The sequence below is a fragment of the Lampetra fluviatilis genome, chromosome 18 (genome assembly GCF_964198595.1).
Source record: "Lampetra fluviatilis chromosome 18, kcLamFluv1.1, whole genome shotgun sequence".
Taxonomy (NCBI): domain Eukaryota; kingdom Metazoa; phylum Chordata; class Hyperoartia; order Petromyzontiformes; family Petromyzontidae; genus Lampetra; species Lampetra fluviatilis.
The window spans coordinates 7,587,694-7,613,658 of NC_136292.1; the positions used below are offsets into that span (position 1 = coordinate 7,587,694).

The following is a 25,965-nucleotide window of genomic DNA, read 5'->3' on the forward strand; positions in this document are numbered from 1 at the left end:
TCATTCTCCATCTCACAGAGACATTTCTGCAGCCTCTGTGGGTTTTACACTTTCATGCGACAACCCTCTGTGATACCACAAATAACAATACAAATAATGTCTTGATTCATTTATCGAGGGGGGCCTCAAAATATTTATTTACGATCCTGTAAATGAGACGTCTGACCTGTTCACTTTTGTATTCATTTATTCAAATCCCATGTGAGAATTTTACTTTTGTTCCACATTTGTCAACTTTTGTCGGGTTTAACCGTCAATTTTAACACGCCCCACTGTAAAGTGCTGGCTCCAATCTCCAATCTGGCTGCCCTCTCGACTGAAGAAGGGGCATTGCCTGAAACGCATAAATTTTTTACGCACATATCTTTCTTATGGGATGGTGTTAATGGCGAAGGTGGTTATATTTTTGTTTGCATATTTAGATTTTATTCAAAAATATATTTCTACACATGCAGTTGCAAAAAAATTCCTGTATTCAACGGGTCCTGAGATGTGCTCGCGTTCAGATGCTAAATCTGCGTTTGGAGTAAACTCGAGCACCCGGACAAAAAAAGAACAAGTACAAAGGGATAACATTCAAAGGACAACAAAGATTGGTTCATGAACCCGCTTGCGGAACTGCTGCCTCCAGCACTTCTCGGGCATTTCCCAAACCTGCGTCACCCCCACCGACCCTCGAGTCCGCAGCGCTGGAGCACATGCGTGGTCCACGAACCCACCCCCCCCCCCCAGCTGCTAAAGTCAACGGGCTAGCGAGAAGAATGCTGTCAATATTTTTTTTTATCTTCTTGGTTCTTTCGGTAAAGTCACATAGAAGGGAAGTAATAAAATAATCAGCTGAGGGACGGCTGCTTGCGTTGTGGCCGAAACGTCGTGAGAATTATTTTATTATGTTTTAATTTTATTATTTTATTACTTCCCTTCTACGTGACTTTACCGAAAGAACCAAGAAGATGAATCCCTGCAGTCACGAAAGCTTTAAATCGAAAAATATTTTTTTTCCACGGAACTCTGCGAGTTTCTGCTCAAAGCGATTTGGCACTCGAGTCCTCTTCGCTGATGCCACGGAGGTAATTTAACAAGCGTGCAATGGAGCACGACTGAAATTCGAATCGAACTCGACAAAACACCCGTTCCCCGTGAGTTGTTTGCGACGAGTAGAGGTCGAGATAAACCCCTAACGCATTGCAGGCGAGAGTCGTCGGAGCCCTCGGCGATCGTATTGCGATGACCCTTTACTCCCCGACGCGTTACCCCTTTGACTCGCTGGCCGCGTGGTGCGGGCATGCCCGGCGTTACTGTGGTTATTACGGTGCATCGTTAGCTATAAGGTCCGCCATAAAATAATATGATTATCGTCCGCTTTGCAAAATATCGTAATAGTTCATAGTTTTACTTGAAAAAAACGTCTCATTTTCTGACTTATATTTGTAAAACAACAGAAAAATAAATAGCTCACCATTTGACTCCTGTGAAAGTTAATTAAATAATTGATGTCACATGTTACTGACAGCACGTGCATTGTAACAAATGATTAGGAACGTATGGCAGTCTCATGTTGCGTGAACTGCATTCAAATAACTTCAAACGTTATCTGTATTCTCACGAGAAGTATGGCAGAGCGCAAAACACGACACCACCGAATTTATAATCGCAAATACAAGGTTATTGGAACGTGAGTTCGCGAAAATTGTCTGCGAAATCAAATTTCCCGAAGCAATCGCGCGATACGCTGATTATATCGATATCGTCTTCCAAATAACCACGACGTCGCGAAAACTGATGGTATCGCGAGTCGGAATCGTCGCGTGCAATGCAAGACCACGTGCACCGCTGACGCCGCCGTGTCTGCAGGAAAACGCCGTGGACGCGATCCACCCCGGCTATGGGTTCCTGTCGGAGCGATCCGACTTTGCGCAAGCCTGCCTCGACGCCGACATCCGCTTCATCGGGCCCAGCCCCGAGGTGGTGCGGCAGATGGGCGACAAGGTGGAGGCCCGCGCCATCGCCCTCAGCGCAGGTGAGCGAGCGAGCGCTCTTACCCCCCCCGCCCCCCCCACCCTGCGTGATGACGACAAAGATCCCCCGTGTAGCCTTCACGGACTGTTGGGGTAAGTGCTGATGCTAGGAGCAGCTGTGAAGGACGGCACGGCACACGAGGGGGGTGGGTGGCCAGCATCACGCCCCGGCCGCCTTTGTCTCCCCATGTTGACGCACCGCACCAGGTACTCATATGAGGCCGAGTCCGACGTAGGGGAGGATCAGGACCGGTTCAGATATGTGCCACTGGTTTGGCCGTGAGCGAGAATCGAGCTCGGATTCGCCGGCTTCGTAGCGCAGCGCGCTCACCGCTGCTTCCCACAAGGTGGCAGCCTTTCACTCACAGACTCGCGATTCGACCAGTCGCTCGCTCACGAAACTTCCGTGCCCACCTGCTCATCCATACACCCACCCACGCACCCATCCAGATATCACTGCCCATTGATATTAACAAAGCCGGGTTCATAGCACAGCTGTCTGCACACTGCGCTGTGAACCCGGCGACCAGAGCTAGCGACGTGCGGTACGCGTGGACTTTATACATCTCACCCACTTGGCCGCACAAGTTGTACTCTCCGGCACGCGGACCCCCCGCTCACCCCGTAACTCCCCGTGTGCGGCCACGTGGTGGCGCAGGCGTGCCCGTGGTGCCGGGTACGGAGGAGCCCGTCGTCTCGTTGGTCGAGGCGCGCCACTTCTGCGAGACCTACGGCTTCCCCATCATCTTCAAGGCGGCGTTCGGGGGCGGCGGCCGCGGCATGCGCGTCGTCCGCAGCTACGAGGCAAGTTCCGCTCGCCTGAAAACCGTCCTCAATTACAATGCAGTGTGGATTCATTATCAGCAGCAGCAGCCACAAGCAGTCCATTGCTGGATGAAGACCACCCCAAGTCGCCACCATCCCCCGTGGTTCTGCAATGCAGGAATCCACCCAGCACCCACGCACGAGTCAACACCATCGCTTCATCTCCATGGTGGATGATATTATTAACTGTAGCTCCCTCCCTCCCCTCCCTCCCCTCCCTCCCCTCCCCCCCTCCCTCTCTTCCCTCCCACACTGACCAACGCAGGAGTTAGAGGAGTCGTTCCAGAGGGCGTATTCGGAGGCGCTGGCTGCGTTTGGCAATGGCTCGCTCTTCATTGAGAAGTACATCGAGAAGCCGCGGCACATCGAGGTGCAGATCCTGGGTAAGGTGCCGCCGAGCAACGCTGCGGCCCACGGTGGAGATTTTAGAGGGGGAGGGGGAACGAAGAGGTGCACCATGAAGGAGGAGGGGGCCATGTTTTTGCCACAGACCATTTTTGAGATTTTTCCGAAATGTAAAATTGTACGTGATTCACACATACTATATTAGTACATTGCACTCTCGGTGGCTGGGCGCACCACTGGTCCACTCTCTATGTACGATAGTAATTCGGTGATGACGATGATCATACGTTTGCCGGATTCCGCCTCCCTGCCGCGGGACAGGCGACAAGTACGGCAACGTGGTGCATCTGTACGAGCGCGACTGCTCCATCCAGCGTCGCCACCAGAAGGTGGTGGAGATCGCGCCGGGCGCCAACCTCGACCCATCCATGCGCGAGCGTCTCACCAACGACGCCGTCAAGCTGGCTAAGCAGGTGGGCGGGCGGGCGAGCGATGCGCAAGCCGCCCCCTTTGGCGACTCTGCAGTGTGCATGTGTTTACTTGTGTGTGCGGGTGTAACGGAGGGCAAAGGAGCGACGCTCGCAACAACGAGCGGAGCACCAGGCGGAAAAAACACAGCGAGTTGGCACAGTAGCGGGCACAGGTGGTGCATCTGCCAGTCATCTCAGTCGGTCAACCCATGGCACCTGGGTCTGTCCCGTGACCTCCTCCCAGCGGGTGTTCGACACTCCACGTGGCCTTAAAGTAGCCTGGCGCAAGCGCTGTGGTGACATAACTGCCACTTCGTGGTGAATGGCGATTTTCATTATGTGTGTGTACGGGTGTAAGTGTGTGCGCTTACTCGCACAGGGATAGGGATCGAGTGGGACCGGCGTGTTCGCGATTCGCTCGCGTGGCCGCTTCGAAGGGGGACTAAGTTGACCACGGACGTGACCTGGGATCCCAGAGAAGCCCCCTCCGAGTCGTGACTCAGGCCCGTCTGCTTTCGTGTCAAGGGTTGCAGCAGGGCTTGGCGCTGGCCGCGTGGCGGCGTGTGAGTCGTGAGAGCGATCGCACTTCGGTGTCGATGGCGACGGCCTTGACGACGGTTGTTGCGGTGGTTGTGTTGATTGTTGTTGTGGTGGTTGTTGTTGTGGTGCTTGGCGTCGGTCGTCACGTGACGCGTCCTGTCTTCTGGTCCCACACGCAGGTCGGCTACGAGAACGCGGGCACCGTGGAGTTCCTGCTGGACAAGAGTGGCCGCCACTATTTCATCGAGGTGAACTCTCGGCTGCAAGTGGAGCACACGGTGACGGAGCAGATCACCGGGTGAGGACGACCACCTCTGCCACGGCCATCGTCACTCGAGACGTTGCGATCTGTGGATGACAATCGAGGCCTCTGCTCGAGACTCACGCATCAAACTGTGTGTGCAAAAATCGATTATTCGCGTCAATGGTTCGCATCCACCCGCCATTCCATCTTACTTTTCCCACACACCACCTCTGAGGCCCGTTGACCTTGCCCGACTCTCTTCTGCGCCGGCCAACCTCTGCTGCTCTCACTGTCGTCGTTGTCGTCACGTGTCCGCCGGCAGCGTGGACCTGGTGCACTCACAGATCCACATCGCGGAGGGGCGCAGCCTGCCCAGCCTCGGCCTGCACCAGGACACGATCCGCATCAACGGCTGCGCCATCCAGTGCCGCGTCACCACCGAGGACCCGGCGCGCGGGTTCCAGCCGGACACTGGCCGCATCGAGGTGCGTGTGCCGCTCGCGACGCGTTTGGCACCAAGCCCAATTACGTTTGTTCACGGTCAGCGTGGGGCGTCTCTGGCTTGCGTCTAATGCTGTCCAATCCGCCCCCCTGTCCTGTTTCTCAGCACCGTCGTCATTGTGCACTTCCGCGTGTTCCTTTTTCAGTAAAAAAAAACATTTGGTTTTTAAATGTCTATGTCTCTGATTATTAGTAGTCGTAGGTAGAGGGAAATAAATTCTTCTTTAGGCACTTGAGATGTAATTGAATAGCGATTAAGAACTTTTTAAGTCCACTGCTGGATGAAGGACTCCCTCGAACACCGTTATCAGTCACGGGGGTGGGTTGATCATACTTCACCACGCTGGCGAGTGCGGGTTGGTGAAGGGGTGGGGAGCACGCCCAGAACCAGTTCACGTGTCACTCGCCCCTGATGTCAGCCGCGGCCGGGAATTGACGTCGCCTTTGCCGGTTGCGACGACGCCGCCGCCTCGGGTGCAGGTGTTCCGCAGCGGCGAGGGCATGGGGATCCGGCTGGACAGCGCGTCGGCGTTCCAGGGCGCCGTCATCTCGCCGCACTACGACTCGCTGCTGGTGAAGGTGATTGCGCAGGGCAAGGACCAGCCGTCCGCCGCCAAGAAGATGAGCCGCGCTCTGGCCGAGTTCCGCATCCGCGGGGTCAAGGTGAGGCGAGCACCGAGGATGCGTTGGCGGTGCCTCCCGCCTGCTCGCTGCACGCGCGTTCACGTGCAGCGTGATGCCCCCCGCGCTGCGCTCGCGCGCGCTCGTAGGGACGTGCCGTGGCGTCGGCAAGGGGACACCGGAGCCACCGCTCCTCGAATTCACCTGCGGCTGGGCACGGATGAACCCACATTCCGCGATCGTTCCTTTTGCGTATTTTTTTTGGTTTTGCCGTTGATTCGCTTCTCCCTCTGTCGCTCGGCGGCTGCGAGGCAGCGAAGCGTCCCAGCGTGCGACGGGTCGGGTGAGCGATCGGCCATCGCGCGTCTCGGCAAATGAACGCTCGCCCCGCCCTCCCGTCCGCGCTGGGGCTGTGAGCGAGGTGGGGGTGGTGTGGGTGGTGGGGCTGGGATGTGTTGGGGCGATTTGCATGAGGGCTTGATCCTACGCTCTCCACTCTAGAGACCGTGACTTTCGGTAATGGGATTACTGGCTCTGGATCTTGTGGCAAATTAGCGTCGTTCTCCAGCGCTTTCCCGTTTCTTAAAAAGAAAAATTGCAAATACCAGCGCCGCCAGGAGCCGTGGCCAGTCCATGGGGATTGTCGATGTCAATGGATGGCGTGGGGCCGCCGCCTGCCCAGCTGCTCGCTCGCTCGCCCGCTCCTGCGAGTGAAGCGACACTCGGCTCCTTTCTTCGTGAAGCGACACGGTCCTGACACGCACACTCCCATGACGCACCATGTGTGCACGCGTCACCCTGGGAGCGCTGTCGAGGCATGCATGGGGCAAGCTCTCTGATGGAGGTCGCAGGAGGGACGCCCTTGTAATTGTGGTATTGACGAATGTGTGTGGGTGTAGATGGGTAAAGGTTAGCGCGCTGCGCTAATAACGGGTGTGCACGAGGATCGATTGGTGTGCCGGAGGGGCACAGCCTCGTTGTGAGTTCCTTGGTCCGGCCCATCCGGATTAGTGGCTAGGATAGAGAGTCAGGCTTTGGGCCTTTCCACCCCGTCCTGTATTAAGACACGAACCTTGACTGCAATGGTTTTGTGATCTGCAATTTTGTTGCAAAAACAACATCAGCATCTTTCACACGGTGTGTAGCTCAACATTCTAAAGAGTAAAACAAAGTCTCGTTGGCCTAACTTGGCGACCACTGTCCTTGTCCGTGTGCAGACCAACATCCCCTTCCTGCAGAATGTCCTCAACAACTCCCAGTTCGTGTACGGCACCGTGGACACGCAGTTCATCGACGAGAACCCGGAGCTCTTCAACCTCAAGCCCGGCCAGAACCGTGCCCAGAAGCTGCTCTACTACCTGGGTAGGCCTCGGGCATGTGCACGGTGGCACACAGCCTTGGTTTCTGTCACGGGCAGCCGAGACCCAGATCCGAACCCCAGGATCTGAACAGGGGAAGGACACGCGCCAACGGCACTGCCGCCTGCTCCAGGGCCCCCCCTCTGAGTGGTGCACATCCACCGCCGTAGTTCACAACGCAAACAATAAGCGTGCGGCCAGGGCACTGACGTCGGAGTCCCGGCCTGCCCCTCGGCAACTTTTGGAAGTGGCCGCTCGCGTAAATAAAACAGTGAAGGAACAGCGCGACTTACGATGTTGCCGGCTCTTCGGTTTTTGATGTCGGAACAATCGGACGTTGTGCCGCCCCCCCCCCTCCCCCCTCCAGGTCACGTGATGGTGAATGGAGCCATGACCCCGCTTCCAGTCAAGGCCAAGGTTTCCGACATCGATCCCGTGGTGCCGGACGTCCCTCTTGGTAATGGATTCGCTTCCACAATCGATCCGCTGCTCACAGCCGGGCGAGCTAGATGGACCGAATAGGCCCTCCTCTCGTTTGTGACTCTTCTTATGTTCTTATTTACGTTGTATAATGACGTGATCTGTGCATGCCATCAGCATCGTCATCGTACTCATTCGGCATTTCGCGATTTAACGCACCACGTCGTCACTTTATTACTCCGCGTCGCCTCAACCCCAAGCTCACATCACTGACAGCATCACCACTGTCTGTCCTTTCTCGTATCCGTCGCCTCTCAGCCTTCGCCTCCACCACCACCTACCCTGTAAATTGCTTTGATTTGCGTGATTTGAATATTCGTCGGCGCACTTTTTAGAAACGCATGATGCAAGCTGGGGGGTATTTACGTATATAAGGAACGCATTCGTGATGCCAAGGTTGTTCGTGACGAACAAAGTGAAGCAAAGAGAAGCAATCACACTTTTGTAAATCTTTCAAACTGCTAAAATGAGCGGCTCTGGACCTACAGGATGAGGATCGCAGCATTTCCCCACGGACGTAATTAAAGCGAAAATACTGCAACGTTGAGGTGATAAGCGTGCGACTGTGCCACCGCAGCCCTGTGGAGGGTTTCATTTCTCGCCCGATAATTACAGGCTTACTGGTATACTGAAGTACGTGGCATGCGGTGAGTAGGCACGGCCATAGAGAGAGGCATTGTGGATGTGGTGTACTGGGTGCGTAATTATATTCTGGGTCGCCGACCCACACAGACCTGGCCGAAACCCTGCGTCTAGTTCACTTCACACTCACCTGCCTGCAGCTCAGCCGATTGTACCTTCCATCTCTATTCAGGGTAGTTGAGCATTCCCCTACTTGTGCGCAGGTTACCCCAACTTACATACAGGTAAGTGGACCTTGCCCCTAGCCTGCCACATGTATATTCAATGGGTAGAGTGCTCTTCAATTGAACGACCTGTTAGCCCAGAGCGCATCGTAACAGGAGCTAGCCGTCTGATGAGCTCTCTCACCGAGCATTAGGTGGGCGTGGTGTCAGATCATTTCAAGATCTGATAGTGAATGTCCCCCATTTTGAAGCAGGCCCACCTTAACGCACCGTTCGGTGAGAGCCAACTTCCGCCTCGTATCGCCACGGCAGAGCACTCTGGGCCGTTGAACGCACCTCAGGTGAGCTGATGGCGCGTACCGCTTCGCCTGTGCGCAGGCGGGCCCCCGTCGGGATTCCGGGACGTGCTGGTGTCACAGGGCCCCGAGGCCTTTGCCAAGGCAGTGCGCAAGCACCGCGGCCTGCTGCTCATGGACACCACGTTCCGCGACGCGCACCAGTCGCTGCTGGCGACGCGTGTGCGCACGCACGACCTCAAGGCCATCTCTCCGTTCGTCGCTCACTCCTTCAGCAACCTGTACAGCATCGAGAACTGGGGAGGTGAGTGGCGCCCAGCTCAACCGCCCTCCCTCGCCGCCCCTCCCCACCCCGTGGGGTTGCGCGTATAACCCTGGAGGTGATGTCGGTGGCGTTTGAGATACTTCGGCGGTCGGGAGCGGCTTGCGATTGGAAGCTTGTAAATTCAAATCCTGGTTGGAGGTTGACGCAGAATATCATCCCTTCCTCCCAGGGTTGATTCAAAAACGAAGTTTTGGGAATTCAGCAGTGGTTGGTTGTCCTGTGGATATTTCTTACCCCCACCAAAGGAGCGTGGGGAACATCACAGGCTCAGGACTGTAAGCAGGAAGTAAGCACTGCCTCAACGCTCATTTGAGCAATAAATCTCCCTGGCTCTTTTTGAGCATGGAGGTTGCCTAGCTACATTGACCTAATGCCGGGCTGGAGCAGTCCTCAGGCGTGTGGCGTTGATCAACTCGGCTCAATAATCGATGACCGCAAAAAGCCCCCACCAAATTATTTTGAGGTTTTGTGCTAAGTTCCAGCTCAATGCCATCAACGGAGGTGAGTGCCACCTCCCACTCATTAAACCATGTCTCTAGATCCCAGTTGATTCTGTTGGGCTCCCCTTTCTTGGTCTTGCCAGTCAGGGGTTTCGCAATCTCTGCTAGCTTTAGAATAAACTTCCTGGAATACCCCACGACACCCAAGAATGAGCGAGAAGCTTCTTTTTACCGGTTGGAGCCTTTTGCTTGAGACCTTTTCTGTACTTTCTCGTCCCGTGGTTGGAGATGCCCTTCACCTACCCCATGTCCCAGGGAGTCAATCACCGTCGTATCCCATTTGGAACCTTGTCGGTCGAGCCGTCAAATGTTCGTTGGCGAGTCATTGTGGGAACTGTCTCTCGAGGACCGTCAAATGATCCTCCCATGTCTCGATGTAAATCAGTACGTTTGTCGATGCATTTGACTGCCTGTGTGACACCCCTGTAGCAGTCATCGTGTCATTCGGCTAAACACTGCTAGTGCTGGGGCAGCAGGTTCGTTCCCATCTTTCAATCCCCTGCCTTCTGTGATCAGTTTAGTTTCCTCGACGGTGTGTACGTGCGTCACAACGCGATGTAACGGGCACGCGCATTGCCTCAATAAAAAGTTTAAACACTGCCGGGTGCGTTCACAACTCCGATCGGCATCACCTTAAACTCGTACAGCCCGTCATGCGTTGCAAAAGCAGTCTCACATCGATCTTCAGCTGCCACTGGAATTTGTCCCAGTAGCCTCTCGGCAAGTCTAGGTGGGTAGAATATCGCGCCCCATTTAGTTGTCCAAAAAGTGCCTCTTGGTTGGGAATTGGCTCCGCTTCCTGTACTGTTACCTGATTCAGTCTACGGTAATCTGTAGAAAAGCGGACCGATCCATTTTTCTTCCCAACACACACCACGGGACTAGAGTGAGTGACTCTCGCCCCCATGTCCTTCATTGATGCAATTTTCTGCTCGATTTGCCGTTTTACAGCTAAAGGCACTGAATATGGCTTCTGCCAAATGTCTGTCCAGGCTTACTTGTCAGTACGTGTTTGTAGTTTTGTAGCACAGCCTTAGCCCCCCTTGCCATCGTTCCGAGCTTAGTTGCATACTTACTGCTGCGTCCACCAAATTTCCCTCTGCCTCGTGTGGCTCCCACTTCATATCTGAATCGTCAGCCAGGCGAATGATACCCGTTTCCACAACCTCCAGTTGCGTCACTCCACAGCCGTAAGCCTCTGCCTTGCCCCCCTCCCCCCCCGCCTTGCCCTGCCCTTGCCCTCTCCCATCCCTCTGCCACCTCCCAGGGGCGACGTTCGACGTGGCGATGCGCTTCCTGTACGAGTGCCCCTGGAAGCGCCTGCAGAAGATGCGCAAGCTCATTCCCAACGTGCCCTTCCAGATGCTGCTGCGTGGCGCCAACGCGGTGGGATACACCAACTACCCCGACAACTCCGTCTTCAAGTGAGCGGCCTCGCATCCCCCGCCCCTCGTGGCGGCAGGCGGGATACAGGGGGTCCCTGATATACGTCGGGGTTAGGGACCGGAAAGTTGCGACTTGGAACGAAACGATGTTTAACGGCAGAATTCCCCAACCCCCCCCGTAAGAATAAATAGCAACGAAAATATACATACCGTACGTGTGCACTACCTGTTCTATACTGTACAACGCATACTCTACACATTTAAAACCAATTCTGAGTTCATAAACCTTTAAACAGCATTTATACTCAAACACTTATTTGAAAACCATTTTAAAGAGCATTTTGAAGCAGCCCTGTACACTTTAAAACGTATTTGTGACATGCTTAAGCAATGACTCAAACATAATTATTTTTTATGTAAGAGTGCACAGAAACTTAACCTATGATGTGTATGATCTTACCCAGCGGATTGGATGAGTTGTGTGCTGAAGGGTTGCGATGATATTTTGCGATAAAATCCACGCCGATTACAACGAGCACCCGTAGCTATGCATGCGAGAGAGAACACACAGCTGTGTTCAGCTGAGCGGTGTCAAAAATGATAATTGATCATTATAATCGTCACTGGTGCCGCCGGGCTAGTAGCGCAGCGCGCTGACCGCCTACTCAACCACGCGCAATGTTCGACTCGGCTTGGCTGAAAATTACATATGCGGGGACATTTTACGTTGCGTTCCTCAAAAAGTCAGCGACTTGAGTGCGGGGCGACGTATATCGGGGCAACCCCCTGTACGCCGGCACCGTCAGTTTTCTTGTTGCGGTGCGAGGTGAGCGTCGAAAGCGTTCTCACGGGACCGGCGGCGGTTCTCGGTCTCCTAATTGCGGCCTCCCCGCGCGTCGCAAGGCCGGGCTCATCGGTTTTGCGAACGGGCAGAGCCGTGGGAAATGCGGGAAGATCGTCCGCGATGGAGGCACGGCGGCCGGCTCTCGCGAGGCGCGGCGCACGAGCCGTTCGGCACAGACCGGCTCGTGCGCCGCGAGTGTGCCGACACCAAATCGGGGCCACACGGTTTCTCTTTCCACAGTTTTATCCCCCGATGGTGCCATTGGCGTGACGTAACGAGACGAAGATCATTTGGATGACGTGTTTGGGCTCTTTGTTCACGATGTGAATCTGGCCTTGTGCATTGGTCTGCTGTATGGCGGTGTTGACGACAAATGTGATGACGTTTGGGTTCATACAGTATCAATTTAGTAGCTTTATTGTTATGTTTTCCCTTCTATATTTGCCAGCATGTGAATTGTCTCCACAGTTAGTTAATATTTTGCCAGCAAAGACTAATGCTGGACACCACTGTGACAGCTCCCTGCAGCATGAATAGCGAAGCAGCGAGCGAAGTCACTCCATCGTGCTTTCTAAGGGCCCCGGCATTCTCTGCTGCGGCTGCTGCCTTTCTCCGTGGCAGGTTCTGCGAGGTGGCCAAAGAGAACGGCATGGATATCTTCCGCGTGTTCGACTCGCTCAACTACCTGCCCAACATGGTACTGGGCATGGAGGCGGCGGGCAACGCAGGCGGCGTGGTTGAGGCCTCCATCTCTTACACGGGCGACGTTTCGGACCCCACCAAGACCAAGTACAACCTCGAGTACTACCTGAAGCTGGCCGACGACCTGGTCCGTGCCGGCACCCACGTCCTGGGCATAAAGGTACCGACGCGCCTCCAGCCCCGTCGGCCTTGCTCGCTTCGGCTGAATGGGGGGAACGCTCACCTGTGGACAGGCGATTTGGGGGCTCGTCTGTGGACAGGTGGTGATGGGGTGATTAGCTGTAGTCGGGCCCTCAGCCGCAGTCGGGCGGTGGGGCGGTTAGCCGGAGTCAGGTGACGGTGATCAGCGACGACAAAGTGACGGGACCCTCACTCGTAGTCGGGTGAGGGGGCGCTCACAGGTGAGGTACCTCTCACCTGTGTGTGTGCTATGAAGAAGGGTCGTTGTCCAAAACATCGCCTATTGTTGACGTTTCGTATCGGGGCATTGTTGTTAACGAGCGAGTTGAGTCTTTACAATGATACTGCAGCTTGACGTGCACTACGTGCCACTGGTTCACGAGTAATGCAAAATATATCGTAACTCCCGGTTGGCAAGTGTAGGATTCTCGAAGCGTTGTGCCAACCTTTTATAGAACATTGTTATCTGGGGAGCGTCTTGTTTATTGAATCTCGCAAGTACGACTATAGTTGGGCAGTCCAGGAGTATTTTTATTTCCCAAACCAGAGAGAAAATAAGTAACCTGGGGCTCTTTACGTCAGAACGGCGAAGGCACGCAGGAACAAAATGTACATTTCAACCATAGACACCAGCAGCGTGAGCAATACCAAGCTTATTACCGCGAATCGCTTGGGCTTCGATGACATCTTGATCTTGATCACCCTCGCCCCTCACCGCTCACCGCAATTCCAAGGACATGGCGGGGCTACTGAAGCCGAAGGCGGCGCGCATCCTGGTGGGCGCGCTGCGCGAGCGCTACCCGGACATGCCGATCCACGTGCACACTCACGACACGGCGGGCGCCGGTGTCGCGTCCATGCTGGCGGCGGCCGAGGCCGGCGCGGACGTGGTGGACGTGGCGGTGGACTCCATGTCCGGCATGACCTCGCAACCCAGCATGGGCGCCATGGTGGCCTCGCTGCAGGGCACGGAGTTCGACACGGGTGGGTGTGGCGGGAGTGCGCGGCTCGGGGCGGGCGCGGGGGGACAGATGCCACCACTGCGCAGGTTGGCCTGGTTATGCCGTGTGGCTCTCCTCTGGGTTTTCTGGTTATACTGTGCGCCGTTTGGCACGATGTTCAACGTTAACTGCCAGGCAGCAGCATTCGCCGCCAGCCAACGACGAGCGTGCGACCTCCCTCGTCGCTCAGGAGACGTGCGGCCTGACCCTTATCTCGACCTGGTTGCTGCGGAGCGCTTGCCGTCATTTTCAGTAACGGCTCGATAACACGCGGACGCGAATCTGACTCCCCGCAGGCATCGACCTGCAGAAGGTGTTCGACTACAGCGAGTACTGGGAGGTGGCTCGCCAGCTGTACGCGCCCTTTGACTGCACGGCCACCATGAAGTCGGGCAACTCGGACGTGTACGAGAACGAGATCCCTGGCGGCCAGTACACCAACTTGCATTTCCAGGCGCACAGCATGGGGCTTGGACACAAGTTCAAGGAGGTGAAGAAGGCCTACGCCGAGGCTAACAAGCTGCTCGGGGATCTCATCAAGGTGCCGCCCCCCACCCCGCGCCCCCTGCAGGCGCCCCCTACACGCACCGCTTGCAGGCGCCGCTTGCAGGCGCCGCTGGCACGCCTCTGCATGCACGGCAGAGTGTGAACTATTAAATGTTCCTGCTTGAAAATGAGGTGTGAGACTCCCGTCGGTGAGCGGACAGGATGCACCGCGTGGCGTCACCACCCGCCTGACCCCCGCCCCCCACCCGGCTGCAGGTGACGCCGTCATCCAAGATCGTGGGCGACCTCGCGCAGTTCATGGTGCAGAACAACCTGACCCGCCAGGAGGTGGAGGAGCGAGCCGAAGAGCTGTCGCTGCCCAAGTCCGTCGTGGAGTTCATGCAGGGCGCCATCGGGGTGCCCCCCGGGGGCTACCCTGAGCCACTGCGCAGCAAGGTGAGAGTCTGCCCGTCGCTCCTTCCAACTCCCATCCAGCATCTGAACCCTCAACCTTCCGATTGAGGAATGCTCGCTCTACCGCTGAGCAGATTGGTCAGTTAAAATGTATGTATGTTGAACTCCTTTCGCACCATTCGTAGCCAACCGTGCAAATCGGAGGTCCGAGTGTGAGGCCTGTGAATGCCAGATCTTGACGAATAATTAAACTGCTTATGTACGTGGTAAGTCCAGGCACTTGGCTCGTGATTGTGGCCAGCGGAGGAAGAGTGTCCCAGGGACTAAAGACTTTAAGGTCCACACAGAATTAACGGGGAAACTGTTCACTCTGACATCAGGAAAAGGTCACGTTGCAGTATTGGCTGATGGTTCTGTCAGGTCCGTCATGTAGACCGACTCGACCCACGACTAAAACATACAAAATGCACTTTGCACTTTAATGTTAAAATATTTAACACAACACAACAGCTAATTGTAAAACAATCACATTAACCAACCCACTCGCGTCTCCCCCCGAAAAGTCACCCGACCGCACCTTGGGGTCTCAACTCTGGAAACTCCTCTTGGCCTCGTGCAGGAGCAGCTTGCAGCCTCAAACCCCTGGGCTGTTGATGCAGGAGTAGCCTCCTGAGCTCTGATGCAGGAGCAGCTTGCAGCTTCAGACCCCTGGGCTCTGATGCAGGAGCAGCTTGCAGCTTCAGACCCCTGGGCTCTGATGCAGGAGCAGCTTGCAGCTTCAGACCCCTGGGCTAGACTCAGGAGTGGCTTCAGCCTCAGACCCCTGGGCTCTGATGCAATGAAGACACGCCTGTCACGAGTTGCAGCAGGGTGACAGCCCCGGGAGACTCGCAGCCTCTGTGCTCGGCAGGATTGTGGACGTAGAACGCCCGCAGTTTTTAACTTGCAGCAATCGTGTGTACCTAGGAGACTCACCTTGCCATCTTGTGCCGTCAGGTCGCGTACGACCTCTGGTGACATTCACGACCAGACTTTTTCATCCACACCTGTCTCTCGCTGCCTCTCGTAGCTGGGTTCGTGTAAGGCCAGCGGGGTTCTTGATGTCGTCCATCCACCTCCTCCGAAGTCGACCTCTGCCCCTGCTACCTTCTCCATTCTCAAGCAAGACCGATTCTTCTAGTCCAGGGGTCGTCATTTACATGTCCAAAGTTTGTCAATTTCTGTTTCACGAATAAGGCCTCGAGTGGAAGAATGGGGACCGATCTCTCCCAGGACGGACGTTTGATATTTTGGCTATCCACGGTATACGTAGCATTATTCTCCAGCACCACATTTCGAATGCGCCGATCCTCTTTCGCTCACTCAATTTCGGCATCCATGACTCACATCCATGTAGGGAAACAGGGAATAACAGAGCTTTGACAAGCCTCTCCTTGGTGTTTATGGCAATGCATTTGTCTCTCCATATCTTTTGTATAATGGCTGTTCTACCGAGAACTAGCTGCATTCTGTAGGGCCACACAACCCCGTCTTCAGCAAAAACCTGTTGAGACTCCGAGCCTCCGTAATCGGCGGTACTGTAGACGTGGAATGCCCAACAGTTGCAGAAATCATGCGTGCCGAGGAGACTCCCAGCCTCCGTACTCGGCAGTACTGGAGACATCGTCATTGGTTGCAGAAATGTGGGAGGTTAATCAACGGCGAACTCTCCCTACCTGAAGGCGTACGGCAGAGGCATGGCACGACCACCACCCAGTCGCCGGGAGTGGTCTAAATACCACTGTCTGTCACACTGAAAACCTGTTCATACACTTCCTGTGCCAAACCTGCCTGTAACCCTGCACAAACCTGCTGATACACTTGCTGTATCAAACACGCTGTCTGACACGCTGAAACCTGTTCATACACTACCTATATCAATCAGTCTGCCTGTAACACTGGAAGCCTGCCAATATGCTTCCCATGTCAAACAATTTACCTGAAAACTCAGCTCTCTACCTGAAAGACTCTAACACAACCTGAAAATAACGTTTTTCAATTGACTATGCCTGAAAACTAAAATATGATCACAATGTGCCATGAATGTACCTTTCAAATTAACATCCTCAGAAATTACTTTATCAAGGTGCACCTGTTGAAATTTGGAAAACACCTGAAACAGCTAACCGATTTACCTGAAATATTACTAATGTAAAATAACTCTCTGCCCTGAACTCGCAGGTAACATTTGCAAACGTATTTTATGGCTATGGCCCCAACATTAGGCCCATGTGTGTACACCTGCTTTAATCAACAGTTCCTGTGTCCGTGTTTCTGTCTGCAAAATATTTTCAAACATTATAATTAGCTCCTCCGGGCTAAAAGACTTGTGCAGCACTGCAGAAGATGGCCCCTCCCACGCTATTTCTAGGCAAGGACGGGCTTCCACGTAGCGTCAGGCCGCAGCTGATGTGCGGCGCCTACTCGCTTGTCTGCGTGCCTGCTTGTTTGTCTCTCTGCCATACTGCCTGCCTGTTTTCTCATATGTCTGTGATCCCATATTCCTGTGCCCACCGTTGTGTCCGTCTGTCTGCCTACCTACTTGTCTGTCTGCTTATCTGACCGCGTATGTTCCTGTCTGCCTGTATCAGAGGCGGGCAGTCGGGGCCAGCAAGGCCTTCTCTGCTGGCCTAGAGATTGTTAGAATCAGAAAATTAAATATTTTTTAATTGGGTATATATTTTTACTAATGCTATGTGTATTTAACAAAGTGCGTTCTCATCAGTTTATTGACGTAATTTCATTGCTACTCTCTCGCTCAGTTGCGCTACTTCCAGTGCAGCTCATAAATGAGAGCTTTTATCCAATCAGATTTTCCACCTGTGATGTCCCTGAGGCCTTCAGAATGTCGAGTGGATCCCATCTGCTGTTGAAGCAAATGGGGACGATGTTGTTGATTGTCATATTCTTTAACCAATCAGATTTCGAGTTTGCCATGTTGGGCCTATTCTTTGACACGCCGGAGCCTTCTAGCTGGCCTAGCCGCCTACGTTAGCATTTTTCGCGTGGCGTGATCGGAGGGTCAGTTAGCTAACTGAAGTAAAACTAGCTAGCACGTAACGTAGCATCATCTAAGATTTATTTATACTTTCTTTCGTGAGGTTTAGATTTTTAGATGTAGTGCTTTAGATTTTTTTTTGTGGAAAAGCCTGTTGAATCCTGATTGTGTTATTTGTGTTTTACGGCATTTTTGCTTGCTTGGTGGTCGTATGAGTAAATGTGACTGGTTGTTGCGAGTTATTTCTTGTTTCTTTGGTAATGACATTGATTTTTGCTACGCGATGTCTATTTGTGATGCAGCATCCTGTCATACTGCGTAATAGTGGTACATCCTTGATGGTTTCAGTGACCATGTATTCATGTCGCTGCAATTAGTGTATTGTAACTCTCATAGGTGTTGAGCCTCGTGTTAAAATCACTTAATTCCACTCGATAAAGGTTATTGCCACTGTGAATATTGGGTGGTTATGTCGAATGACAATAGCATATAGCCCTAGTGTCATGGTGAGGTTATTCGAAGACGGTTTAATTGCGGGATGATAGCACTGAAGTCTTAGGTGTAAAATACACGGCCCGCCACTGGCCTGTATATATTTACTACTATGATGAGCCAAGAATGTCTGTGTGTCCCGCGCGTGACGTCCTCCACATGGACCCCCCCCCCCCTCATTAATAATGAGCGGGTGACGTCACTCCGCATGGAGAACCCCCCCCCCCCCCTCGTTAACAGTCACTCCACATCGAACAGCCCCCCTCATTAATAATCATGAAGAGGTGACATCTTCCAAATGGACACCCCCCATTAATATTAATTAGTGGGTAACATCACTCCTCCCCACTCCTCAGCGCCAACTTACAACCCTCACGACAAAGGCAGAACCCTCACGTCATGCGATCTCCGTAACGCTGTTGAGACATAGAATAACAAGGGATTATAACCTCTAAATGAAATAAGTCTGTGTCACCGCGGCCTTACAAATTGCGCACAAATTGATGCAATGAATACTACGTCGCGGTCTGCTTTTTGCTTGCAAGTTTCAGATTTACTGAAATGCACCCGTCCTTGGACCGGCAAAAGGCTAGTGTCTGTATATTTGTCTATCTCTGTCTGCCTTTGTATGTCTGCCTGCCCTATAGCTGTCTGCTTACACGTTTGTCCATCTGTTTAGCTGCCTATGTCCTACTTGCCCATTGTCCGTCCGGCCTACCGCTTGCCCGTCCGCTTGCCCGTCCGTTCACCCGTGCATCTTTCCTCGTCGTGTCCCTCCAGATTCTGAAGGACATGGAGCGGACCGAGGGCCGCCCCGGGGCGTCGCTGCCTCCCCTGGACTTCGTGCAGCTGGAGAAGGATCTGAAGGGGCGGCACGGGAGGGACATCACCCCGGAGGACGTCGTGTCGGCCTCCATGTACCCGCAGGCAAGGGAGTGTGCCGCACGCGATCGCAGGGCAGAGCGGTGATGCTAAGAGCAATTATAATTCCAGAGTGCGGTATTGACTGGGTTCTATTCAGCAGTCCATTACTGAGCATCGAGCGTTGGCAAGCCCCGTGCTTCCGTGTGGCTCAACCGCACAGGTGATGTGAGCATTCCTCAATGGCCATGGTTTGTTGTTGTGCCTGTTAATAAATGTGTTTATTTTCAGTCTGCAAGTTCAGTGCAGAGTTGGTTTTAAAAGTGTTTTGTACGTGTAGAATTTTAAACATGAGGTGACATGCTTTGGCTCTGTGATATTTTTAAAGGTTTTATTTGAAATGTAATATCCCCCCCCCGCTCAAGGGATATTAAAACATTGTATTAACAAATTCAAAGATGGAATGAGGTGAAGTGGCGGCGCAGTGAGCCAGCGTTGATGGTAGACTCACACAAGGGGTGGGGGTGGCCGTGTCGTGCAGGTGTTCGATGAGTTCAAGGAGTTCACGGCGCAGTACGGGCCGGTCGATTGCCTCAACACTCGTCTCTTCCTGGAGGGGCCCCAAATTGCCGAAGAATTCCAGGTGAGGCCTCACACCTCGTCGTACTTCGTCATCACTCGTCGGCCCTAAGATGGGTCGTGCCGCAAACTGCGACGCTCCACCAGAAAGTAAGAGCGCTGAAATGTTCACGAAACCTCATATCGCCGCTAATTCACAACGCGACGGGTGTTGCGCAGGTTGAGCTGGAGAGGGGGAAGACGCTGATCATTAAGGCGCTGGCTCTGGGAGACCTCAACAAGGGCCACCGGGAGGTGTTCTTTGAGCTCAACGGGCAGCTCCGATCGGTGCTCGTCAAGGACACCAAGGCCATGAAGGTAGAGACGCACGATCCAATCATCGGCCGCGTTAGAGACGCGCTGCATTTTATGTATTGCCGTTGCCTCCGCGCGATGCTCTGATTCCTTTATTAAAGAACGTGGTTCAATCGCGTGGTCTTGAAAAGAGTAAAGATCGGCCAGCGTCACCAGGAAGCTCCCCGCGACGAGGGTGGCAAGCGCGGTGACGGCAACGCACGACCTCGTTGCGTCGTCGCCTCCGTATGCGCACAGCAGGGGGGCCACGCTGCCCTGCGCCGCGTTGGCCGCAATCGAGCGCCGACCTCTCCGACCCCATCGACCGCCGGCCGATGGAGGGGAGCGGCTCGCGCTCCGCTCACGCTCGGGGCCTTAGGTCAACTCAGCCTTAAACGAGTACCTGGTGTGTAAACACGAGTACTCGTGAAACAAAAGGCGGAAAGTGGTCTTTGGTCTGTGCGTAAGCGTGGCTTCTGCTCTCGTTCACAGAACATGCACGTGCACCCCAAGGCGCTGAAGAGCGTGAAGGGGCAGGTGGGGGCCCCCATGCCGGGCAACGTGATCGAAATCAAGGTGAAGGAAGGGCAGCAGGTGGAGAAGGGCCAGCCCCTGTGCGTGCTGAGTGCCATGAAGATGGAGACGGTGGTGAACGCGCCCATGACGGGAAAGATCACCAAGCTGCACGTGCAACCCAGCATGCACCTGGAGGGCGACGACCTCATCCTGGAGATCGAGTGACGGGCGTCATGCCGCGCCGGCCCCTCGTCGCGTTCCGTTTCTTCGGGCCTCACCTCTTCAGCCCAATCCCTCGCCCCTTCCTAACCCTCCCCCCCCCCCCATCTCTCCCTCCCTCGCGCTGTGTGCGTGCGTGAAATCCGCACCTGCGTGGGACGCGGCGCTTGTCCCCTCACCCGTGCGATAGTTTCACGGTTCTGACTCCCGCGTCGAATGAAACGCGTTTGGACGCGCCTGCGGGAAAAGCCTGCGCTAGCGTCCACGCACCATTCGCCCGGGAGCAAGGCGTGTGCCCGTTCTTGGGTATCGCCGCGGAATCTGACCATTGCAGCAATTGACACTGAAATTATTACCTCCGCCCTCTGCTTTCCGGGGCTCGCGAGTGAACAGGGCAGATAGCGGCACGCGCGCGCTCTCGCGTTTGTCTCGGGATGTCGCCCGCAGACATCCCGAGGTCCTGTCCACTCCAGGCTTGGGGTTGACCAAGTGCAATGAAAGTATTTTTCTCACATTGATCGCAATTAGGATTGCTAAATGAAACTTGACAGTGCCTCGCCGCCGCCGTCGTCAACACGGTCCGTGCTTCTCGGCAGAGTTCGTGAAAATAAACCGCGAGTTCGTCACCAGGCAGCTGCACACATTGCGCGTCGACCGCCACGCCTAGAATTTGCCGGTAATCGTGGGCGTTTGGCACTGTTATTTAATTGGAGATGTTTTGTTTGTTGGGTAACGGCCTTAGCTAACCGATACCAGCGCGATGGGATGAATACAAACCCCCAAATCCCCCCCCCCAACCCCTTTCCCGAGCCTGATCCACTTGCAGCGCAGCTTGCGTCTCTGAACCGCACCTTCTTGTGCCCGTACAAAGCCAACAAGTTTCTGGATGTGAAACCGGAGGCCACTTTTAAGGGCCAGCGTTCGCTTAATTGTTTAACCTTGAAACGTGTTTGGCCTTGTTGTCTAGGCCGGGGTACACGTCGGCGTCGAAGGTGAAACACGTTAGCCAGCCGTGGCAATGTCGAGGTTGGTGTCGCGGTTAATGTTGGGTTGAAAAGGTCGGTCGTCAGGATTCTGCAGCGGGTAGCTTTAGTGACAAGCGGCTCTTGCAACGTTGAGTAAGTAAAGCATTGTCGGCGCCATGTTTTCTGGTTCAAAAATATAATTCCACGAGGTCACATGGCACATTTGGACCAATCGAACGGCAGTTTAACCCATAGCATTGACGAATAGTGGACAAGTGGCGACGGGAGCATTGCAGAGTTTGCCTGAAGCGCTGAACCGACCGTCTGTGAGACTTGTCGAGCGCACGCCGTCTCCAGAATTAGATGAGGATAACTCGGCGTTCATGCAGAAAGCACAGATTCTCTCCGCCACGACAGCTTGTCACGCCAGAGCCACGGGTAAATATATGCTCAATTTGTAATGAGGATTAAAAGTTTATAATTACATTTCAAATCAAAAATTTAAATCAGGATGTGTATTAGTCCCATAATCTGTTCACTGACTGAGAGGGGATGGGGCGGTGTGAGCTGTGAGCTATTTCAACCCTTTGCTCGCAAGAAAACGGTAGTGAAAATAACAAAGTGTGAAATAAGTTAATACCGTGCTATATTTTCAGCAGTGAGAATACTCAAGTAAGAATTCCGGGCCACTATCTTAGAAATGAACGCCTAATTTTCGAAACAATTTTTTTTTATCAACCGACGGGAGCTCTCTTTTTTTGTTAGTTGACCCTTCTTGTTGCGCGTGCCTCTCGGGTATCAACACGGCCCACGCCGTGCCAGCGGGATGGCTGCTCGCTGCAGCGGGAACTGTGCACAACGACGCAGCCAACGCGGATGAGGGGGGATCTGTGCTGGGTGCGTGGAGAGTCGGGGGGGGGGGGGAAGAAAAATGCATTTTGATCGACCGTCGGTCATTAGGAATTCTGCCGTGGTCCTTGTCTCGCGGCTGATGAGGAGCTCTGCGATGAGGTTTTTTGGAACACGGCGCGTGTAGCGGCAAGATTCTGACATTAGCGGGCTGCAAACTAAAATTAGGCCATAATTACAGCAATTGTGTATATAGCATTAATCTGCGGGGGCACTAATAAGTAGGAGCGTGACAGATGGGTATTTCAAAATGTCTCTACGAGCATAACAGTAAATTGTAAATTTGTTTCTTTATGAATTATAAACACCACTCATTAATCCGAAAACTTGCCGATCGAAAAATGCTTATGAGGGCGATCGAACTTGTAATTTTAGAAATTGCAACCACAACGTAATAATCAGGGGCGCGTTGATCCGTTACGAAAATTGATTACAGCCGAAACGGGCAACGTGGCAACGGGTGCCACGTGCTATCATCGCTCGAGCGTCTAGCGATGGTAACACGTGGCACCCATCGTCACGTGATCATCGCTCGACGGTCTCATGATCACACGTGACAACGGGTGTCACGTGTGATCATTGCTCGACGGTCGGCTGAAGCCAGTCGCTGGTGCCGTTGCGAGGGTTTGCTGCTCGTTCTGGAGACGATTCCACACCCCCACCGTGTGGGCTAACTTCGTAGGCTGTTGGGGGGGGGGGGTGCCACGAGAGTCCGCGAACCCCCGCGGTTTCTGTTCCCCCGATCGGGATCGCAGGCCACGTCGACGATGACCAATTGTGACGCGATAATTGCACGACGGGCGCAGGCGAAGCTTTTTTTAACGAATCATTCGCGCGTGTAGAATTACTTCAGGCCTAGTCAATCATGTTTACTTTTGAGTTTACAAAATGCTTTTACGTAATTGCGTAACGAATGATTGAAATGAATTACGCCGCTCGCAGCACAAGAACCCTCACGTGCAAAATCGTCAATCGTGGAGCAATAATAATAATGCGTGTGAATCGTGAAGGGGTTATTTAAACGTGTTCGTAAGTCCGACACTAACACATGGTATGATTACTTGAACGAAGACGAACGCCTTGTAAATGGCACGCTGTGCGTGTGTGCGGTCGACATGTTCACCGTGATTTTGCTGTGCTGAATGTCGCCCCCCCCACCACTTTGTGGCCTCCCGTGCCCAACGTGATGGGAGCAACACGCCCCAGGTGTGTCTCATTCCACAGACGAACCGGGCAACGCTGAAATGATCCTACAGGAATGTTGTATCCCACGAATACACGCGTTGAGCGTCGATCCCTCCCCCCAACCCCCCTCCGTTACTTGTGTTCAGACGGAGAACAAATAATTACTTAGAGAGTATATTTGAATGATTGTTTAAATAAATGATAGGTGTACTCTCGTGATGGATGATATAATACGAATAAATACAAGACTTGTTATGTATCACTCGATGTTTTTATTTTTTTAAATATTTACCGATGACTTCATGGCCGTGTGAGCAGTGACCTCCCCCCCCTCCTACATTTAAACTTTCAACTCGGCACACCAATCTCTCTCTAAAAATAACTCTTCCGTATGTCGAGATAACTGTTGGGTCTTCTTCAGAACGGTCTGAAGCCTCTCGCTTTCTACCTTGACCGGCAAAGCCGGCGGGGGACGACGCCTTGGGAGTTGTTCGCTGGGGCTCTGTCCGCCATTGAGCACGCGGTCACGGGTGGGGGAGGGGCACACTAGCCTAGGCGATGCACAGGCGCCAGTCAAACAAAGAGGGCGTTAGGTCTCGACAGTCGGAATCGGCTCGACGGAATTAAATAGAAAAAACACACGGTCCCTCTGGGGGGGGGGGGGTTCTCGTGATTACTAAAACGAAGAGATAATCCTCGATAAGAGAAAAAGGCGTCAGCGGAAGTCCGCGCCCTGACCCTGTCTTTGTAAACAGGCGGCACGCTGACGTCGTCCAGGAGACTCACCTGAGAAGCCAGGCCAGGTACAGCCGGGCAGGAGAGAAGTTGCCATCCTTATATATTAAGGTCAATTTCACCCCGAATCTACAAATCCTACACCCACAGGGCAAATACGTAATCAACGTTTTTGGGTTTAGATCGCGTTATTTATAAATGTGTCGTAACCCTCCCACCCGACACGGCCAATCAGTAAAAAAGTGTCACGTTGACAAAAGACAAATAGTTCACTGCTTTAGCCCACTGGTGTGTTGAAGCGTGAAACCACGACATTTACAATTTTTGAGTACGACGTTTCGCTGGTAATTGCATCCAGCATCATCGGGCAATTCGCCAGAAAAAGGAATTAACCTTACTACAGGGATACAATCCTACGGTTTTACCTTCTACGTTCAAAAACATCCCTTTAAATTGATTTGGCTGCTGCTATTAATGATTACCACATCATCCACATATGTTATAAGCCACTTGATGAGCTATCACGTGTTGCCAGTTCGCCTCTGAGAAAGGGTTATTAGCTCCGTGGGCTCTGCCTGATAAATAACATAGATTAGTTTAAATGTAAACAAATTTAGCACCACTTGTACCCTCGACTCGCCCCTTCCGCTGCCCCGCCTGGAGGCAGCTTCGGCCCAAGATACAACCATCAGGGGTGAACACTTAAGACGGTGGCAGTCACTGCTGAGTCTGTAGACGGTTACAATGCAATAGGCGCCACTGGCTGCATGCAGGAACCGTTTGGTGGCGAAGCGGGGAGCGTGGGCAGCTCTCAAGAGTTCAAACACATTGTCCCGCGGAGGGAGCTGGTAGGAACGTTGGGTTGCTCGGTCAATGGCCAGGGTCAACGGCGGCGTGGTGTATTCTGCAAATATGCCCGACTGTGAGGGTGGGCACAAGCCGGCGTGAGTAGGTTAAACGTTGAGTTTTATAAGGGCACCACGGGGTGACCAGCCCCTCCCCACCCAGCCCCACCCAGCCCCTCCCCACCCTCCCCACCGAGCCCCTCCCCACCCTCCCCACCCAGCCCAGCCCCACCCTCCCCACCCAACCCCTCCCTGCACGATGGACGGACACAATAATCCCCTGGGGGCTGGTGTAACCAGGAGGTTCCTACCAATATAACGCACGTATATCACACGCTCTCGAGGGAACTGTGTATGGTTTAATGTTTTACAAAATAAAAACGACAATAATCGCATCACCAGGACAATCATAACACCCACCCAGCCCACGTGGGCTGGTGACCCTGGTTCAAATAATGGCTTGTATTGTTGATAATTATAATTAATAAATTACGCGATGACATCGTCAAGTTTGCTGTCGTCCACACACGCACAGTGCAGACTAAAGCACGTGCAGCTCTGTGACGTGATCAATGTTTGGTGGTTGAGTGGGGATCACGTGGGATAGCAAGTCACGGAGTCACAGATTTAAATGAAACCTTTAATTTGATTTTTTAAAATATAAATTCTATCACAAACGCAAAGTAAAAGCCTTTTTTTATATTTAAGAAAAATATGCAACTAATTTGAAAAGGTCGATGTAATAACCGGAACATACACAGCATCCGTGAGTCTGCGTGGTGGAGTGGATATCGTGACTGAGTCTAAAGTCAAGGACCCGGGTTGAAATCCCACGTGAGAATTTTGCTAATTTACAAATCACGTGATGACGGCACGGCCTGTATGTACACAACCACGTGCGCGCGCAGTGCAATGACTACACCACGCGGAGCCCCCTGTACCTGTGTG

General features: G+C 53.4%; 1 protein-coding gene across 3 annotated transcripts in view; it reads left to right on the forward strand.

The window, feature by feature from the left end:
* The window catches only part of PC (pyruvate carboxylase), a 52,251-nt gene extending 28,547 nt beyond the window's left edge, over positions 1-23,704 (forward strand). For all 3 annotated transcript variants that reach the window (XM_078864492.1, XM_078864493.1, XM_078864491.1), the window contains exons 4-22: positions 1,855-2,020; positions 2,677-2,822; positions 3,109-3,226; positions 3,510-3,661; positions 4,378-4,496; positions 4,765-4,927; positions 5,424-5,606; positions 6,782-6,926; positions 7,290-7,379; positions 8,587-8,808; positions 10,597-10,753; positions 12,180-12,420; positions 13,175-13,424; positions 13,738-13,982; positions 14,204-14,383; positions 18,651-18,797; positions 19,273-19,374; positions 19,530-19,667; positions 20,136-23,704. In XM_078864492.1, coding sequence (XP_078720618.1) covers positions 1,855-2,020; positions 2,677-2,822; positions 3,109-3,226; positions 3,510-3,661; positions 4,378-4,496; positions 4,765-4,927; positions 5,424-5,606; positions 6,782-6,926; positions 7,290-7,379; positions 8,587-8,808; positions 10,597-10,753; positions 12,180-12,420; positions 13,175-13,424; positions 13,738-13,982; positions 14,204-14,383; positions 18,651-18,797; positions 19,273-19,374; positions 19,530-19,667; positions 20,136-20,384 — 3,213 coding nt within the window. In that variant the 3' untranslated portion in view covers positions 20,385-23,704. The remainder of the gene's footprint in view (positions 1-1,854; positions 2,021-2,676; positions 2,823-3,108; positions 3,227-3,509; positions 3,662-4,377; positions 4,497-4,764; positions 4,928-5,423; positions 5,607-6,781; positions 6,927-7,289; positions 7,380-8,586; positions 8,809-10,596; positions 10,754-12,179; positions 12,421-13,174; positions 13,425-13,737; positions 13,983-14,203; positions 14,384-18,650; positions 18,798-19,272; positions 19,375-19,529; positions 19,668-20,135) is intronic.
* The last annotated feature ends 2,261 nt before the right edge of the window (positions 23,705-25,965 follow it).